This window comes from Mustela putorius, unplaced genomic scaffold (assembly GCF_011764305.1).
Source record: "Mustela putorius furo isolate JIRA1106 unplaced genomic scaffold, ASM1176430v1.1 tig00000905_pilon_pilon_pilon, whole genome shotgun sequence".
Classification (NCBI taxonomy): Eukaryota; Metazoa; Chordata; class Mammalia; order Carnivora; family Mustelidae; genus Mustela; species Mustela putorius.
In genome coordinates, this window is record NW_025421511.1 from 4196201 (window position 1) to 4217027 (window position 20827).

Consider the following 20827-nt stretch of genomic DNA (forward strand, 5'->3'; position numbering starts at 1 on the left):
TTTTCTATTCATTGTCTCTACCCAAGGCCGTGATTCTTTTTAAGGAGTCTGTTCTTATGTAATCTCTACACCCAACATGGGGCTCAAACTCATGACTTCAAGATCGAGAGTTGCTTCCAGGGGAGCCAGCCAGGCCCCTCCCTAGAACAGTGAATGTAACCTAAGTTACAACAAGTAACTGTTTATAATCGCTGTAAGAACAGACATCCCTTCATATATTCACATAGTCCAAGGCAGTACAAGAGAAATTAAAAAAAAAAAAAAAAAAGGAAAAGACATAAGCCAGGTAGAAAATGAGCACCAGAGTCCCCTTCCTCCAGAAACACCAGACATAACCTCTGCTGAGAAGGGTTAGGAAAACTGAATACAGAATGAATCAGCAGGTCTCTCAAGGCTTGAGAATGATATAAGGTGGCCAGGATTTTAGAAGATAGAAATCAGAGAAGAACAAATATGCATTAAGATGAATCTCATATTTCATAAATCACTTTCCCCTGGGGGCATTTTCTGATTCTCAGTTTAGGGCATCCTGGCAGACAGATAACAGTGACTCAGAGAAAATGGTTTTGGGAGGCATGGGATGTGGGGGGCCCCTGAATTGGGCTATAAAAACAGTGAGGACTTGAGGGCCCAAGATATCAAGGAAAAGAGAACCAGCCTGGCATCTGCTGGGTCTTGATGTATTTGCCTAAGCCTCACTCTCCTGGGATTAGAAGAAAAGAGCCTGAACAAAAATTTGCTGTTACAGTTCTACAGAGCTCAGAAGAACTGGAATGTTCAGGCTAAGTGGACAAAGATGATGTCCAAGACCTATTTTTTTAGGAGGAGATCTAGTCGTAAATATATTCTCTGGATTGTGGCATAAGAAGGAGTGAGCCCTGGGCAGCAGGCTGGAAATACAGCTGGGAATCATTCCGATGACTGATGGGTTGAGGCTGTCACTCTAATGTCAGAGGAAAATGAAAACAGTATTCAGAATTCTAGATTGGTGTCTAGGCTATGTCTGCCATTCAGTCAAAGCTTACCTGGAGTGTCCAGAAACTATGCCCAATGACCCCAACCCAGGAGACAGAGGAGAAAAAGAACGAGACATCCAGACATTGCAGTTAGCACTCAGGGACTCTGGGAATTAACTATGATTTATAAAATTTAAGAAAATAAGTGAGAATGCAAGTTGGTGCAGCCTTTTTGGAGAACAGTGTGGAGATTCCTCAAGAAATTAAAAATAGAACTTCCCTATGACCTTGCCATTGCACTGCTGGGTATTGACCCCAAAGATACAGATGTCGTGAAAAGAAGGGCCATCTGTACCCCAATGTTTATAGCAGCAATGGCCACGGTCGCCAAACTGTGGAAAGAACCAAGATGCCCTTCAACGGACGAATGGATAAGGAAGATGTGGCCCATACACACTGTGGAGTATGATGCCTCCATCAGAAAGGATGAATACCCAACTTTTGTAGCAACATGGACGGGACTGGAAGAGACTATGCTGAGTGAAATAAGTCAAGCAGAGAGAGTCAGTTATCATATGGTTTCACTTATTTGTGGAGCATAACAAATAGCGTGGAGGACAAGGGGAGATGGAGAGGAGAAGGGAGTTGGGGGAAATTGGAAGGGGAGGTGAACCATGAGAGACTATGGACTCTGAAAAACAATCTGAGGGTTTTGAAGGGGCGGGGGTGGGAGGTCGGGGAACCAGGTGGTGGGTATTGGAGAGGGCATGGATTGCAAGGAGCACTGGGTGTGGTGAAAAAATAATGAATAATGTTATGCTGAAAATAAATAAAAAATAAATTAAAAAAAGAAAATAAGTGAAATAATCAATAATTTTACCAGAAAACTGTAATCCATAACAACAAACCAAATAGAAGTTTAAGAATTGAAAAATGCAGTATCTGCTATAATTAACTTGATCTAGGTGTTTGAATTGGAAGTTAGTTTAGTAAAAAATATTCCAACTGAATCAAGGAGGAAAAACACAAGGAAATGATGCGTATCTTGGGAGTTTTGAAGGAAAGAGAGTGGACAATATCTGAAAACATTGCTAAGAACTTTCCGGTACTGACCACGGACATCGAGGTCGCGATTCATGAAATTCCATCAGCCAGACAGGATACTACAACAGAAACCTCACACTGGCACAGAGCAATAAATCTGGTGCCAAACAGACAAGGAAATGTCTTAAAATCAGCATACGCAAAGAAATATTTTCCAAAGAGCAAATATGAGACTGATGGACCTGTCTCAAGATCAACAACAGAAATGAAAAGACAGCAGAGTAGCATCCCTGAAGTGCTGGAAGAAGAGAAGCTACCAAGTGAGAGCATGAAGTTGAAGGTAATCGACCAATCAAAAAAGGAAAACCAGGAAAAATGAACTTTAAGTTATCATGAAATTATATTCTAAATGAAAGGTGAAATTCTCTGGTTAGGTCAAGTAGTATAAATAAAATATAAAAATAGTATGAATCGGTTATATGACGCTTACAAGAGGCAAATACTGTATATAGAGAGAGTAACTTGAAAGTAAAAGTTCAGGAAAAGATCCTTCTGGCAAGGATTAACAAAAAGGAGAAAAATGTGGCATTATAGTCGTCAAAGTAAACAGACACTTATACTGGACATTGATGGTCTGTTCACATGTTGGTATGTTGCACTTCAACAAAAAGCATGCATAGAGAAGAAAACAAGTCTCTTCAAACCAAACAATCAAATAAAACACCAAATATAAAAGAACAATCTCTCTAGCCAAGAAAAATTCTTCAAACAGAAATAATTTTTAGTGACTACACATTCCTCACTGAAATTCTGTGTTTTTTTTTTCCAACTTTTGTGTAACATTGCATAAGTTATTTCCCATGTAATGACGACTGTTCATCTCCCTTCTAAGAAGCAGGTTTTCTGTGCTGCCCAAGGTGAGTGTGTTGGGTTGACAGACTGACGGCACGAGTGATGGGGCCGGTCATTGTTCGTGTTCCTGGAAGTGCTTTGCTGAAAGCAAAACTTCCTATTTGATAAGAGACATTTCTTTTGGTTGAATTGATTTTTTTCTTACCCTTTTTGTATTTCAACATTTTTTTTGTCAGTGCCTTGAGTTCAGTCCATGGATTTAGTGTTTCTTTGCACTGGCTGACAGCAGCCACTATGTGACTGTTTTTTTAACACGGAATAAATGCTTCATTGCAACTTCCATTTGGCGTAACCTGGACGTTGGTACGCAGAGGGGGAAGTTCAATAAATTTGCCACATCTATTTCAGCTTTGCGTGCTGTTCTTCTTGTCGATATTTTCTTAATGTATGGCAACTCGTGTGTGTGTGTTTGAGAGAGAGAACAGTTTTAGTTTCACAACAAAATTAAGAAGAAGGAGCAGATACTCCAATGTAGTTCCCTCCTCCCTTACACATAGTCTTCCCCACTCTCAGCAGCCCCCCCACCCAGGTGGTACATTTGTTACAAATAATGAAACCACATTGACACATATTATCACCCCAAATTCATACTTTGTATTGAGAGTCACTCTTGCTCCTTTACATCCTGTGGGTTTGGACCAACGCATAAAGACATGTATTGACCATTATAGTATCATATGGGGTAATTTCACGGCCCTAAAACTCGCCTGTGCTCCACCTCATCATCCGTCCTCCTACCCCAGGCACCTCAGACTTTTTTTTTTTTTTTTTTTTACTGTCTCCATAGTTTTTCCTTTCTCAGAATGTCATAGCGTTGCAATCACACAGTATGTAACTTAAGTTTCTTTTCATGACTTGATAAAATCAGCTCATGTCTTTTTAGTGCTGAAGAATATTCCATCCTATGATGTATTTCTAAGAGATTTTATGGTCAAGGTACGTGATAATTTCAAAGTAGGAAATCTAAGTCTTTTCTGGGTGAACCGGAACATTTCTCAGCCTAGAGATATGGATGGTGTGACGTTATTCATGTTGATGGCGTGACGTTACACAGCCCATACAGAAGAAGATCTCTCTCTCCTTCCCGTGCCGGGATCACCACCTGTTCCCGGTCTGGGACTGAAAGGCCTGTATTTGGAGAAGCCCTTCAGTTCCGGACAGATAGGATGGTTGGTGACCCTGGGTCAGTTCTTAAAATCGAAGATGTACATTTTCAAACATGGAAAAGAATAATTAGTATAAAAAGTCTGTAATGTGGAGGTTTACATAGAAATATAAATTGCCAGTGGCTATTGATTCTTCAAAGGAGGGTCTGAAGGCACACACCATACTTGTCTGTTGAGGCAGGAAGACATGATGGTCTTCCTCAAGGTAAAAGTAGAGATGTTTGGTGATTCCAGTAACGGCTCTCACCTTTCCCTTCTGTGCAGATTGACCGGGTCCAGCGTCCCGGACCTCATCGTGAGCATGAGTAACCAGATGTGGCTCCATCTGCAGTCGGACGACAGCATCGCGTCCCCCGGGTTCAAAGCTGTCTACCAAGGTAGGGACGGACCCAACCATGCCTAAAGCTAGCATGTTACCAGAAGGTGAGCACCATGCTCCACGTGTGAGATACACATAAACCCGGCGTGCTTTAAAAAACAGGAGCTGGTTATTTGCTATTTCTTTAGTTAAAGCTCCACTTGTGGTCTTTTTTTTTTTTTTTTTTTGAAAAGATTTTTAAGTTGGAAGCCTGGCTTGCCATGATCTGTGCTGTCAGTAGGCCAAAAGGAGGAGTAGGACCGAGTAGGAACGCAGGCTCTGACAAGTGAGCACACGGTGGAAATCAGCGTTTTCTCCCTTCCTGAGAGGCAGTCGTGATGCTCATTAACTAGAGGAAGCATTTTAACAATGAATCGAAGTGGCATTGATTTAATTAAGCTCCATTCTGTGCATGCTTGTGTGCAAATGAACTGGAAAACAGAGAAATCTATGTGAAGTTGGAGAGAATTCTGCCAAGATCTTGTGCAGGAGAAAATGTGTGGTTTGGGAGTTAGGAGTCACAATTACTCCCAAGACCTTGGCTTCACCTCTGAATTAATGTGCGGGAGCCATTGTGTGGGAGAAGGTTTCCGTCGAGCAGTACAGCTGTGTGTCCCATAAACCAGGGCCTCACATGGGGTGTCCTCTAAGTGGCACATACACAGACCATTTTCATTCAGCCGCACTCTTTGGTGTTCCTGAGATCAGTGATCAAACAGTTTGACTCAAGAGATAAACGTGAAAGAAGCTTGGGAACACGTTCCCTTCTCCATTTTGAATTATCCAAGTCATGGGGGAGCAGCCTCTGTCTTCAGCTTTAACCCTGTAATTTTCTGACGAAGAGAAAGAAACCATTCTCTTAGGCGCAGATAATACATACGTGTCCCCAGAAGCAGTAAGATGTCTCAGATTAAAATGGTCTATAAAATATTTTATGAAACTGCTTATTTATAAAACTTTAAAGGATATATTTAAGCTATCATTTGCATTTGATGTCATCCTTTCAACAAGCTGCAGACTGATTTGAAATAATTTTCAACAAGATCGAGAAGAACCTTTTACTATCTTGATTGCAAATTAAGAGAAGTCTTTTCAGGGTCAACTTTATACTATCACACAAATGCCTGTGAACTGAGTGTCACTTTATTAAAATAACCAGGAAAATGCATTTTAAACCCATTCATATATTTTGGTTAATACAAGAAAAATCAATTATTAAAAGAAACTGTTTAGACTGTAGTATAAGAAAATATGCGGTGGCCATTCAGAATAAAACATAAATCTGTGTTTTACATAACAATGTACATTTTAAAAACTTAGACATTTTCCATAAATAAGGTATCAAAATTTTAGAGAACTAACGAATTACAGGATAATTTAATACAATAAAAATGGTGATGATTTTACTGGAATTATTTTGCTGGAGGGGAGCTTTTAAAAGAAAAGAAATGATTAATTTGTAAGTTTCATTGTCAGGAAAACTTTTGAAGTTCCCCTGGGCAGGAAGAAAAAATTACTCATTATCCTTTCAATGTCTGGCGCAGTGTTCGTGGTTAAAGGATGGGGTAACAGTCTGTGCCTTTCATTGTTCTTGAGCTAGTTCTTACTTGGAAGGTTGTAGAAAACTGGTAACAGGCAGGCAATCCCTGACCACGGAAACACACGTGAATTCTGTGGGGAGGAAACACCATCAGTGATTGCCCGATGGCTAAAGACGACTTTGGCATCTCTTACCAAACTCATGTCAGCGTTGCTAATTGTCTTTGTGTGTGTGTGTTCTTTGACTTCTCCTTTGAGATAGGTTTTCAAATATCTTAGAGGTTCCTTCATGGGTTGCCAATTTTCTCAAAATCTTTAACATGATCCACATGTGCGTGTGTTGATGAAAGGGAGGCAAGCAGACCTACAGAGGTGGGATTTTATTTTCTTCACTTGTGCTCTGTGAATTTGTGTAGAAGGATGGTATGCCTCAATTTCTAACTGCGTATTGTAGAGTCTCAGGAGCTGAGCATATGTCATCAGAACTTGTTGCCTACCAAGCCAATAAGGTAGATCATTAACAAGCGTCTTCCAACCCCAAACCGTAAGCAGGCTCAAGTGAGAGTGACCTGAGCTGGGATGAGCCCAGCTGGCACAGCTGCACACTCCCTGTGAGCGGCAGAAGTCACGATGCTAGAGAGTTCGATGGTGGGGAGAGCCAGCCAGAGTCAGTGTCCTCTGTAAACTGTGAAGAATTCCTCCTTGCTGGGGAAATGGGGTGGGATGGGGAACTGATGGCTCTTCTCAGTAAGAAATGGTTCGACAGACGTGATGTGTACATCCCATCAAAGGTTAGGGCACAAAAGCACAGATAATTGCCGAGTACTTCCTGACATTTGGCTATGTAGACTTGACCTTTCATTGAACTTCTGCACGACCGTACAGCTATTGAAGAAAGCATGGTACGAGCGGAGTCCTTTCCACATGACCTATACTGGCTGCTGCCCTTGGTGAAATCTGAAAGCATCAGTGAAATACCAAATACTTCCCAACAGGGCAAATTGCAGTAAATTGACTCAGGCATTAAGACACACATCATAAGGTTTATAGTATGAAGACTAGAGGGACTGGCGGCATTGCCAAATCGTGAATCCTTGACTATTAAGAGATACAAGTATTCTCAATTAAAATATAATTTTATCTATATTTATAAAATAAATATATTTTTATTTATATATAAAATTATATTTCACTTATATTTATAAAATATTCTTCCAAGTGTTATATATCAGTCTGAACAACCATATAGCATTAATTATCATCACATTTAGTTGTAATTGATACTGTGTTTACTGGCTCAATAGTCTATTCATAGCTATAACTTGAGATGTCATGGAAACATAGGTGGCCGTCAGTCCTCGAGAGATTACCAATTCAAGACCACACATTATCTTTTGACAAAATAATATTCCAAGTCAAAGAGATAATTAAACCAAAAGAAACTAATATAATATTTGAGGATTTAAAAAAGCTAGAGAATGCTGTAAGGAAAGGAAACATTGTAGAAATTGTTATTTCCAGATTGCTGTATTAAGCTAATAGGGATAAAATAAAAGCCACTTGTAAAGGTTATTGTCAAAAATATAAATAATTGCATTATTTTAACTACAGTTGTTTGGGGCACCTGGGTGGCTCAGTGGGTTAAACATCTGTCTGCAGCTCAGGCCAAGGTCCCGGGGTTCTGGGATCGAGTCCTGCACCGGGCTCCCTGCTCCGTGGGGCGTCTGCTCCCCCTTCCCACCGCTGGTGCTTACTTGTGCTCTCTCTGTCTCTCTCTGCCAAATACATAAATAAGAACTTTAAAAAAATAAAATAAAATAAGCTGCAGTTGTTTGTGAATTATAATTGTCAGAAAAAAATATATGTAGTTGATAGTTACACATGATTTAATTTTCCAGTTCTTCTAAAGATTTTATTTATTGATTTATTTAGAGCAAGCAGTGGGGAGAGGGAGAGAGAGACTCTCAAGCAGCCTCCCCACTAATGCAGAGCCCCTAAGGAGCTTGATCTCATGACTTTAGACCATGGCCTACGCCAGAACCAAGGTTCAGACCTTAAGGGATGGACCCACCAGGCGCCCCAAACCTCTAGGTTTCGGTATTGCATGCCTCTCGCTAACATACAGCGTGGTGGTTCGTGGTGGTGGAGAACACGCCGTGGGGCTGTGCCACCTGCTAGCTGTGTGACCTAGGACAAATAATTTAAACTCTGTGTGCAGCAGATTCCTTGTCCAGAAAGAAAAGGGAGGGTATAGTAATGACACTTGCGGCACAAGTCTGTGGTAGAGCTCAGATGACTTAAACCATGGACATCCCGTAGCACATGGAGCAAGAAATGTTGGCTGTTATCTGTATACAAATAGTTTTGAGATTTCATGTAGTAAGGTTTTCCATGATATAAATAGCAGAGCTCATAATAAAGTATGTAAGAATAGTAAGAACCCTTCCCTGTCCCTTTCATCTTGCCAGGTAGCTTTCTCAAAGGCAGCATCTCTCAGCTTTTCCTCATGGGTCCTTCCAGAATTTTCAGTGCGTATAACATCAGATTTGAAATCTCAGTTTGTCTGTGAGTCACAGACTCCAGAGGAACTTGATATACAAGAAACGTCACTGCCTCTTATTTCAAAATCAACTTGAATTTCTTTCAGAGACCCCATCCTAACCTTGTGTCGTTGGGGGGCCCCACTTTACCCCTTACCTGTTCATCATCTTCTCACCAAGAGGTTGTGAATTTCTCACGTGTTGTAAGGGATACACAGGTTTTGGGGGGTCCTCAGGTCCTTGGATCACGTTGTTACTCTGAGACATTCACGGTCATTGCTACTTTGGGTGCTGTTCTCCCTCCAGAGGAAGCCTGGTGGACCCTGCTGGCGGCCTCTTCTCCCCCACCCCCAGCACAATGATGCTCCAGTGGTTTTGTGCAGGAGAACCTTGGGTCCAACCGCCCACCTGTGCACCAATATCACTGCCTGGGGACACCCCAGTGCTCTGTATTTGCTCCATCGCTTACCCCTCGGGGACATTCACCGAGAGCCTCCCCTCATGATGCCTGGAGTATCCTGGATTGATTTAGTCTTTTAAAGAAAAAGTTTGCATTAAATTAGACAGAACAAGAGCAGACACAGCCTGGCGATGCTGGGGAAGCACAGAGCTTCAGGCAAACTCAGGATCTGAAACAGGAACAGGCGGTGCCGCTAGCGCCTGCGCAGCCACAGGAAGTCTGCACGGGTGTGAGTGATCACACACACGTCTGTACGACGGAGGGGTGCAGAGACCGTGATGGCCAAGTTTGCCGTAAGACAGTGCTGGAGAAAATGGGAGGCAAAGTTAAAAAAAAAAAAAAAGAAAAAAAAAGAGCATTTTCGGGAGGTTTGTTAGTCATCTGAAAAAGTGAGGCAGGACAGGTGAGGCGCCTTGTTTGTTCAAAGGCTGTTTAAAACCTTCATGTACATGACAATATTTCATTCAGAATGACCTGTTCAAAAATCCAAAAGGGGAAAAAAAGGTAGAACTACCCACAGCTGGATAAAGCAGTCCTGTGTGGCCGAGTGTGCACAGTTATTGTATGATGGTGTATGACACACTCACATGGTGTATGAATCTGTAATATGCACAGCTCATACCCATGTATAGTGCACACATTACGTCACATGTATTACGAGTATCAGAGTATTTATGGAAAGCAAACGTACATTCACTGCACAGTTTTCCACTTTCTATTTAAAATATCTTCATTTCGTATTACAAGTTATAAAATAACTACTGAGGATCAAAAAAATGTTTTGTAAACCACCTTGTGTTTAACAACACGGTACAACTCTTTTATAAATATTATATAGACTGTGCCATTATGTACATTTAAAATATGCCTCGTGTATGATAGCAGATCGTTATTCACTAGAAACAAAAGGGAAAAATCTATTCTCACTTCAGTTCGTGACCATTGTCCCTTCTAGCACCAAGGAAGGTTGAGAAACAGTCTGTTTGCCTAAACAGTTGGGAGTTTGCTGTGTTGGTGCACATGCCATTTTTAGGGTGTCACTGTCTAGACTTGAGTGGGCTAACTGTGGATCTTTTTTGTCGCAGAAATAATGTGTGGTTGGCGTTCATCATACATGTTGATGAACTGATTTTCCACAAATCATGTTTTGTGTGATTTGCCGTAGCTATTTAAATTTTAGCAGGGGGGAAATTAAAGGAAATGTTCCCTGTGATGTGCTGCTGTGTGGTAAAAACAGGATCTATTTTAGGCTCACACTAAGAATTATTGCAGTAAAATAATTTGAGTTCAGCATTACTGTTTTGTACCAGAAACACTACTGCCTTCCTATGTCCAGTGAACACAGTGAATGGGAGTTTGGGACTCTCTGTGCTCAAGGGTCTGCGTATGTGCCGAGTGGGAAGGGGCTGCTCCGTGGTGCACCGAGTGCAGGGGAATTCATCTCTGCCACTCCTGGGAGACAGCACTGCAGACACACCACTGACCTTGTATAATCTTTGAGATACTTGTGATGGTTAATTCCATGTGGCCCCCTGACAGGGCCTGGGGTGCCTGGATATCTGGTCAAACATTATTCTGGGTGTGTTCGCAAGGTTGTTTCTGGATGACGTTAAATTCTGAATTAGTTGACTGGATCTTTAAAGCAGTTTGGCTCCCCAGTGTGGGTGGGTCTCCTCCAATCAGCTGAAGGGTTGTCTACAGTCATACCTTGGGGATATGGTTGGTTGAGGTCCAGACCACCACAGTAAAATAAATACAGCAGCAAAGTGAGGCAAATGAGTTTGTTTTTGGTTTCCCAGTGCATATAAAAGTTATGTTTACGCTGTATCATGTTCAACTAGGAGCCTAGTGGCATTATGTCTAAAAATCAATGTATGTACCTTAATTTAGAAATGCTTTTTTGAGGGAGTGCCTAGGTGGCTCGGTCCCCTAAACATCTGTCTCAGGTCCTGATCTCAGGGTCCCGGGAAGGAACCCCATGTTGGGCTCCCTGCTCAGTGGGGAGCCTGCTTCCCCCTCTGCCGTGTCCCTTCATCCGCCGTGTGTGCTCTCTCTCTCTCAAATGAAAAAAATAAATCTTAAAAAAAATACTTTATTGTTAAAAAGTGGTAGCCATCACCTCAGATGTCAGCAAGCTGTAATCACTGATTACAGATCATGTAGCAAATATAGTAATGAAAACGTTTGATAGTGCAAGAATCACCAAAATGGGACACAGAGACAAGAAATGAGCAAACGCTGCTTGAGAAATGGCACTGATGGAGTTGCTCAATGCAGGGTTGCTGCAAAGTTCCCTTTGTTAGAAAATGTAATGCTGTATCTGGAAAGTACAATAAAATGGACAATTAAGGAAGTATGCTGAGTGAGGAGAGTTGGCCCCTCCGCGCGGCTCTCTGGGACTGTCACGGTCCCTTCTGGTCTGGTCAGACTCAGATTTGGGCCAGAACTTACGTCATTGGCTTTCCTGGGTCTGGACATCCCAGGCTCCAGAGTCACGTGAACCAATTCCTTCAATCATCTCTCTCCATTGATTGATTGATCAGGAGATTGATAGATTAGGAGATACCCTATTGGTTCTTTTTCTCTTGGGAACCCTGATTAATACAGTATTTCTCTACTTTTATGGTTGGATTTCATCCAGTGTCTCAACACAGACTCTTCCTCATCATCTGTGTGAGTAATTGTACATCTCAAAGGAATCCAAGGGAAATTGGATGCATGGGGTGTGACCACTGAACCCACGAAAGCTCGTCCGTGTCTCACTGAGCTCATGGCCCTGGCCTTGTTAGCGTGAAGCAAGGTTGCTGCTCAGACAGAGTCAGGCATGAGGTGCCTGTCGGAGTAACAGACTGATTTCGAAAACCCTTAAGACAAGGTAAAGCTGCATGAAATAACTCCGCGTAAACTTCAGTTTTAATCCTATGCGAATTCCCAGGGATCGCCGAGCATTTATAATGTGTGCTTCCTTCTTCACAATAAATATGGGCTTGTGTCTAAAGTGGGCACAAAACATTCTTCAAGGGCCTGGATTAAATCTGTGACAAGTTAGCCTTAGTCCTGTAGCCAGAACCTGGATGGAGATTTGTGTATGAGAAGAGAAGGCCTTTGAGGTCCCTGAAGAGGAGGGAAGGAAGCAGTGTGGGGTCAGCGAGAAGCTGGACAGTGCCTGGTGCCTTTGCTACTCCTCCAGAGCTCTGGATCTGGGATGGCCGTGCGGGGTTTCCTCAACAGATGCAAAGGGGCGGAGGTTGCTCAGGACCTTGCACCATCACTGTGGGCTGGCCCAGGGGCAGGGTCGTAATGCTGCTGGAGGAGATTGCTCCCAAGGGATGCGGCCCTCGGGAGAAGCTTGTTCTGAGGGAGATATTCAGGTGGACCCTGCGGGATCTGTCTGTCCAGGAGCCGTTTATCCAGGTGTTCAACTAGTCTCGGGTCCTAGGAGACCTGAGAGTACATACCCACAGCTGCGTTCCTGTCCTACCCAGCTGAATTCCCCTCTCCTTCTGCACTCCCCTCTGCTGGTCTAGGTGCCTAAGGAGGCAGGGGGACCCAGACCGACATCCTAAGGAGGCAGGGGGACCCAGACCAACATCCCTGATGGGTCTCAGCGCCCAATCGCCGTGCCCTTCTCAGGCATGTCTGCTGCATTCATGCATTTTTATCGTACTTGCACGTGGGTGCACTGAGAGACGTCCCGTGGAATCTCTGCGCCCCAGCACCAGTGTTCTCCCCGCTCTGTCTACAGCGCCCTGCCCCTTTCTTTCCTCCTGGCTGGGGAGGTCACCCCAAACTTCCAAAGGCATCTTCCGTGCTGGCTCATCCTTTGGCATGAAGCTGTTGACGGCAATAGGCAGCAGGTCAGCCTTGAAGTGAAATTGGACCCTTCCCTCTCCACTGGTGAAAACGTTTTCCCTCAAGAACTATCCTACTAGACCCACGGAACCTAAAGTGACAGGCTCGGGAGCACACGTTCCCAAGTCAGCCCTGGGGTGGCGGGTGACAGGTCCCCTGCTCCGGCCCCTCAGCCCCCTGACCCGTGCTTTCCATGTACGGGGAATCAGCAGCGTGTCAGGCTGCTGGTTTCAGGTGGTTGCCTTGTCCTGCGGAAAGGCATCCCAACCCCACGGCATCGTCTCTGCGCTGGCTGCATCCTGTCGCTGAAGAGCTTCTGAGTTTGTGGCGTATGACCGCAGAGGTGGGCTCCACGTTTCCACCGGCTGCTGGCTCCTTCTCTGATACAAAGTGAGTCCTTTGTCTGAGAGCAATGCCCAGAGAGGCGCTCATCTGGGAGTTCACCCTGACATACCCCATCTGGGAGTTCACACTGACATGCCCTACAATCTATGAGAAGCCCTGTAAGGCAAGATGTCCTGCCACACAGTGAACTCCTGTGTTCTAAATTTTAGTTCCTCACAGTGGGCTTCTTAGAGGATTTCTGGTCATTTAATAGGCTAAAGAAGAAGCGTACTGTCATTTCCATCAATACCCCTGAAAGAAACTTGGCCACGTCCAAGACCTTCGATCCCTGGGGCCAGAACCGGAAGCATGTACTTTGCTGGTGCTAGATATGTGCCTGCAGATGCCATGTTCCTGGTACCGACTTCCTGACCTGAAACCCACACAGCGCAGTGTGTCCTTATCTGTCCCGGTCCTCTACAGCTACTGGGTCATCGCTTGCATTCTCAGAGGATCCGGGCAGCAGGTTCATAACTGTTACTATAAACAACATACGTTTGCCTCATCTCTTAGCAGCATCTGTGGTAGGTGGCCCCATTCTCTCTTCTGGAAATTGCGGTGAGTCCCATCTCATGAATACCTTCCCGTCACATCCCCTGCGCAGGCTCGAAGGCAGCCTTCCTTTGTATCTGTCCCAGCTGGTCATGGAAATGTCGCCTTTGCCTCCTTCCCAGCTGGCTTCTCCCTTCTAATCCACACACACCGGCCGTCCCGTCCAGATCACCTCTACTCGAGAATGAAAACCAAGTGTCTTCTTGCACCGTGAGAACCACGGAGAGCCCACAGAATATAATGAAACCCAGTTACCGAACCCTGGCTCTCCCCCAGCACTGACCCTGTATATGCTTCGAGCTCCAGCCATAGCAGGCTTCCGGATCGTCAAGCATCATTTTCCCTCTCCTTTTGCATGATATTCTTCCCCAGCAAGGATCTTTGTTCATGGGGATAATTTGTAACTCTTTCTGTCCCAGCCCGGATACTACATTCTTCAATAAGCCTAACATGCACGCGCGGCCCCAGATGCCCCTCTCCACATCCCTGTGCCGCCTCATGCAGACGCCATCACACTAATTCCTTAACTGTCTGCCCAGTAGGTTGGAGCTTTGGGGTGCAAGGAGCTCTTCCACCACATGTGACGGCGCATTCTCTGGCATGCAGCTGTCCCTTAAATGCAGTTGACCCGTGGACAGCAAAGATGTTAGGGGCGCTGACCCCATGCAGTCTAAAATCCAAGTATAACTTTTGACTTCCTCAAAACCTAACTGCTGACAGCCTGCTGTGGACCAGGGGGCTTACGGAGACATGACCAGTTGATTAACACGTGTCCTGTAGGTTCTATGTGTTGTATTCTGTATGCCTTCAATAAACTAAGCTGAGGTAAGGGAAATGTTACTAAGGAAGTTGGAAGGAAGAGAGAATAAATTTACAGTTCTGTGCTGTACTTATGGGGGAAAAAATCCATGTGTACGTGGATCCGTGAAGTTCAAATCCATGTTGCTCGAGGGTCGACTGTATATGCCAACTAAGTAAGTGGGCAGAGGGTGCCCAAAGCCACAGGAATTCCGAGACTGTTTAGAAACTTGTAGTATCATGTTGATACTACATTATTGATAATCTTAAGTCCACTCCAGTTTCTTTCCTGAAGAGTTTAATTTAGGCCTCCCATTTTAAGAAACTCTAACCGAGTCGAAAAGAAATGAAATGAACACACAGCTGGGACCTTTCCAGTTGTTGGTGTCACTCTGGTGCAAACACCCACATCTGCTCTGCTCGAGTCCCCGCGTGATCAGTGGCCCTTCCCTCGGTTCCCTTCATCTCATTTCCCTGGATTCTCCGTGAATTCCGCGTGCCCACCCTGGATCGCTGAACTCCTGCAGTGGCAAAGCGATGGGCTCCCCAGGAGCCAGTGGTTAGACGTTTCTTAGTATTACCTGCTGCTCATGCTGGGATGGGGTGCAGGTCACCTGGAAATCTCAGTAAGATGCAGATTAAGGCCGGGATGGAGGGGTGTTCTTTGAGGGTCCACAGTTCTGTGGTGGTGAAGTTGCACCGCAGGGACGGCTGGGGGTCAGCTCCTAGAGTCCCCCACACCTGTGCTCCCCCAGGTCAGCATGGGATACCCTGGCGTCTGTGTTTCCTGCACACACACCCGCTGATGCCGCCGGTCTCCACTTCCCAGTCCCCGTTCTGTCTGATGAATCCTTGTCTTTCTCCACCTGCACTGGTGGACCTCTGTAATGGCCCAGCCACCGAGGATGAGATGAATTCTGTTCCTCATCCTTCCCCAGACGGCCCATCTGTGCGAGAGCGGCCGTTTGTCGCACAAGTGTGCTTGGTGTTCTTGGACCTCACGCGTCGTCCACTTTCCTACATCAGTATCCGTGCTGTTTCCCCTGTCCTGACGGGTCCTGGTTCGCCCCTTCTGCCTGGACATATTCTCCCCAGCCTTCAAGGCCCATTTGGAGTGCCTCCTCAGTGGTGAGGCTTTTTCTAGCACAGTCAATGGGGAATAAGCCATCCCTCTAGTGTTGTCGATAACTCTTGGTCACAGTGTTCTCTCAGCCAAGAGTTAGTGTCTTGTGCGTCCTCCAGTCCTTGAGAAAAGGGACCCATTTTATTCAATTTTCTGCCTCCAGGCTATACCACCAAACACGGTGTCTTCATCTTGGTAAGCAAACGAAAGTGCCCCATGCTCTCATAGACAGAATGGACTCACTTAGGTTTGCAGAGCTCGTCCTCTTAATTAATACTCATTGGCTTCAACAAGGTGTTGGGCATGGTTTTTAGTATTAAGATACAATTCTCCTGGGAGCTTGCATTTTAGACTCGGCAGAAGATAATTTTAGGTAATGATAGCAAACGAGGAAAACAGAATAAAACTGATATCTTATACAAATAGAAAAAAGGATATTGAGTGAAAATATACTCTATTTCTAATGTAATATATTGTTTAATGCATTCATGTTGTGTTAATACCTTGATTTTAAAGCTCTGCCAATGAGTTAAAGGACACATTACCTTTCAGCTTTATAGGGTTGTCTGCCTTTTAGCTTTATGGGGCTTTTCTTCTTAAATCTATTCCTCTCTTGAATATGCCTGCAGTGTTTTAAGATTTTAGATGTCATATTCTTACTGGGTTTTTACTTGTTTGTTTTCATTTATACTACTGTAAAGGCATTCAAGCCTATGTTGTATTAATTGAAATAGTCTTTGAATATTTGTTGTGTAATGTTTATAAATGTTTTTCTATACGTTGATATACATATATATGCTATGTTTATCTATATGCATCTATTCATATATATGTATATAATATCTGAAAATGTTGAGACTAGCAAGCTATTCTTTGATAAGGATCATTTATAAATATTAATTCATAGAATTTTTTAGCAGTTTTTTTTTTCCCCTGAGAATATAAGATTTAGAGCAAGATTGGGTTAATGTTGAGTGTATATAGAAAATTCTTGATTATAAGTCTCCTTAGATGGGCATTGTTTAGCAATTTGACAATGGAGTCAGTAGTCAGCGTGCTTACCATGAACCCAGTTAGGACAAGCAGAGTTTCTATTTGTCATAATTTTGTGCTATCCAGCATTTTTCTGCGTGTGGAAGAGAGGGGTCAGAAGAGAAATTGTTATGGTTCATAGAAACAACTTTACATTGCTTCTAAGAACACTGGTAGCCTCCTTTGTGTTACTAATTCCACAGTTTAGGAATTCAGCCAAAAAAAAACCAAAACTCATTTGAACACATCATTTTATATACAGTGAGAGCTGAGTGTAGAAAGAGACAATATAACTAAGCTTGTAAACAAACAAACAAGCAAACAAAAAAACAAAATTATGCTTGTATTGCTACTTTACCTTTCCAGAGCTCTTTGAGAGAATACGTATCATCTTGTAGATGAGGAGTAGAGTAAGATGGGTCAGCACAAATGTCGCCAAATTAGAAGAATGGCGGCTTGGCTAAGAAATGTGCTCTTTCAACCAGCATCATTGGGAGCGTCTTCATCAGCTAGCTCTTAGATTTTACCGAGATTTCCAGTATAGGTAAATATAAAAATTGAATCTATAAAATAGCTCTTGAGGTGAATTTTCTCAGAGCTTTATTTAATGAAATAAGAAACATACGATATATTATAACACAGGAGTCATGTTTATAAAGCAAACAATTCTGATAACTTAGTTATGTATTTTTATTTAAACAATAGCAAAACATATTAATAATTGAGTGCTAGCGGCTGGAGTCATTCGGTTTTAGATGTTTGTCGTTGCTGTTGTTTTCTGCTGGTAAATCACACACGGACCCAACCAGTGTTGGTTGTCCTACCCAATTGGACTCACATATGCTATTATATTTAAAACAAAATAAAAATAAACACACAACCATGACAACAGAAATACGTACTATAGCAGTATCGAGTTTCAGATCATTCTTCATTTCGTTGCCGAATGCGTCAAAGAATTTGTGTGAAGATTCGCTAACACTCAGAGTGGGCCCAGCTCGAACAAAAATGTATGTCGGGAGCGCTGCTTACTCCAAGTATCTATTTTTCCTCCTGGGTTACACTTTATAAATGAATTATAAATATTGCCTCCTCTTAACAGTGTGAGATAAGCCACTATTAAATATTCAGCTGCATCAGCACGTATGAGCCAAGAGAGCAGGTTGTGTCCTGCAACAGGACGTTGGGTTGTGATGGGGAAACGTGGCCTTTAAATTCCAGGTCTAGTGGCCCATCAGCTTGGGCTGCAGCCAGCAATCCCGTCTGAACCTTCTGGTCACAGATAAAGGTTCAGCCTCAGCGTGAATTGCAGGGAGCTGGAGCGGCATTTCATTACTATGATGAGCTGGAGCGAGACCACCAGGGCGGACCGGTTTGTGAACCACGTTGCAGTTGGCACCCGAGCAGCCTCTGGGCAGGGGTAGGAATGAAAGCATTGACATTGAGGATGAATGAGAAGAGGGTGTAGAATAGTTGAAACTACCAAAGTATTGTTCTTTTTTTTTTATTATTATTTTAAAGATATAATTTATTTGACAGAGACTGAACAAGAGAGAGAGAGCATGAGAGGGTAGAGGAGTAGAGGCAGAGGAGAAGCAGGCTCCCCGCCGAGCAGAGAGCCCGATGCGGGGCTCGATCTAGGGACCCTAGGATCATGACCTGAGCCAAAGGCAGAGGCTTAACTAACTGAGCCACCCAGGCGCCCCTGCAATATGTCTTTCTGTGTTGCATGTGAGCTCTGTGAGATCAAGTTTTTTGTCTGTTTTTCTTTCTTTTTCTTTCTCCTTCTCTTCTCTTTCTTCTCTTCTCTTCTCTTCTCTTCTCTTCTCTTCTCTTCTCTTCTCTTTCTTCCCCTGGCCACATTTGCTCTCTTCCTACCTTCTCACATGTGTGAGTCTTTGTAAAGCCTCATCTGATGTCGTCACTATCTGCGTCCTAGAGTCAATGTCATTGGCATTTAGACTGCTGGATTTTATTGTTTGTTTGTTTGTTTGTTTGTTTTGTTTTTCCTTTGTTCTTCCATGTCCCCACAGCCTGTTTGGGTTTTTCTTCCATGTTCCCGTGTCCTTTAGAATGTTTAGTGATTGCAACAAAGTAGAGTCCTTGCGGGAATTCCTGAAATTATTGATTTAAAAATGGGTACGGATTTCAAAGTTGTAAGTAGAAGTAATATTTTCTCTACATGTAACCTGTATTTTAACCCACATGCATTTGGTCAGGTGTCTAAGCCAGAAGTGTCCTTCCGTCAAGTTTGGTTCTCTGTGACTCAGCCCAAATGTATATTTTTGAATCTTTCTCTCTCTCTATTCTGTTTTTTTTTTTTTTTCTTCCTTTTTTTGCTTTTCTGTAGGGATTAGAGGTAAGCATAAAGGAGGTTAGTGCAATGCGAAGCTAAATGAAGACAGAAACCATCTGGGGGAAAGAGGCTGCTCCATACAAGGGTTGGAAAGTTCCAGAAGGGCAGCAGTTCCCCGAACAGGGTAACAAAGAAGGCAGAACTTTAGCCAAGAGATCTGAGCTTCAGTTTGCTCTGAATTTCTCTTTCCTCTCATGGCTGTATCTCCTGTGAGGGGTGGGAAGAGACGGCCTGCAGGCTCTCTCCCAGCTCTAGAAAAACAGAAATCAACAGCTCCATGAATATTTGCTTTCTGTGGGAAGCTGATTCCAGGAATGATTAGCAAGCAGAAGGAGAGGGGATCGTTACCCCTGATAATGAAAACCCTCCCCGAGGCATACTCCAGCGCTAAGACGGAGATAGAGAGAGGAGGCAGCCTCGCCTTCAACCCGGTGGGAAACCATGGAGTGACGCTGAACTAGATAACCACGAGAGTGTGTGACGGGGCATCTCGGAGATGTTTAATATAAGCATCCCCTACATTCTACTGGAGAATGGGGGCGGATTGTCTGTCACCACCTTCTTAGGTGGAAAGACAGTGCTCTGAAGGATCGTGACTCAGTCGTGCCTGAGGTCGTACCGTCGGGCGGTCAGCGGAGCATGCAGGGCACCTTTGAAGCAGAGCTGGGGGCAAGCTGAGGTCCCTTCCTATCACTGTAGGGAATCCTAACAGGCAGGGGGAGCGGAGATGGAAGCAGTAAATCAGGTGACTTTCTGAAGGCCCCATGGTCACAAGAGAAGGAGAGGCCCTCGGGGAACGCAGACGGTGGGGACTTTTCTGCGTCCTTCTGGCCCCAGGACTTTTTCCTCTGCCACGACGGGGCCAGCCTGTCGCGGGTCACGTTCGTCCTAGACCAGAGCAGCAGGGAATGTCTTAAAGTTCTGAACGTGGAAAATAATTTGAAATTTCGAGCTGAAGATTTCAAATATTATTTTCTGTGTTCTCACGTGAGCTCTTCTGCTTATTTTCTCTTTGCTGCAGGGAACAGATAGAACAGGAAAGGAAAGATCCTTCCCCGGCGCTGTCTCTCCTGAGGCACGGAAGCCGCTTGGGGTGGGCCCTGACGTGGGCAGAGCCGTCTGTTTTATACTGTAGGGTAACATAGGGGCCCTCGGAGAAAATGGGCGTGAGAGGAATAGAGAGTTGTGCTGATTAGGACTTCTGATGTTTAAGAAGCAAAGAAACCGAAGTCAGCCTCTCAAGTACTTTTCACACTAAATCCATTTGCTTTCGACTTCCCTCTAAGATTCTTCAGACTTATACCATTGTGATGCAAATAAGTAATTTTTTTCTTATTTCTTGAAATAATCCGGAAGGTTAGTTGCATCGTGATGCTTCCAACACTACCTTTTGTGTATAGACTTGGATATTGGGGCTGGGAGGGCCTGGGCAGAACGTGCTCTTTCCTGGGACCCTTCCCCACTTTGTGGCAGGTGAACGTCACCAGCACCTCCACTGGTGCTTCTTGATTCCTGTTTTTGTCCAGTGGTTCACATGGTTCAGTGGTAACTTGTTCTCCGGTAACTTGTTCTCTGCATTTTGTTTCTCCTGAAGAAGGTTGTTTATTAATGTTGGTACGGGTCTTCCTTTGGAATACTGTGAAAGCAGAACTATCTTTCCAAAATTAGTGCAGGGTAGACAGCGTTGCCCAGCGACCTGTGTCCTGTGATGCTGTGACGGAGGACGTTAGGTATTGTTGCCTGAAGCATGTACGT

At 43.9% G+C, this 20827-nt stretch overlaps 1 protein-coding gene across 2 annotated transcripts in view; it reads left to right on the forward strand.

Moving 5' to 3' along the window:
* CSMD1 (CUB and Sushi multiple domains 1) overlaps window positions 1–20827 on the forward strand; it is a 1951187-nt gene that overhangs the window by 1506547 nt on the left and 423813 nt on the right. For both annotated transcript variants that reach the window (XM_045086171.1, XM_045086170.1), the window contains one exon: window positions 4343–4455. In XM_045086171.1, the coding sequence (XP_044942106.1) occupies window positions 4343–4455 (113 nt within the window). The remainder of the gene's footprint in view (window positions 1–4342; window positions 4456–20827) is intronic.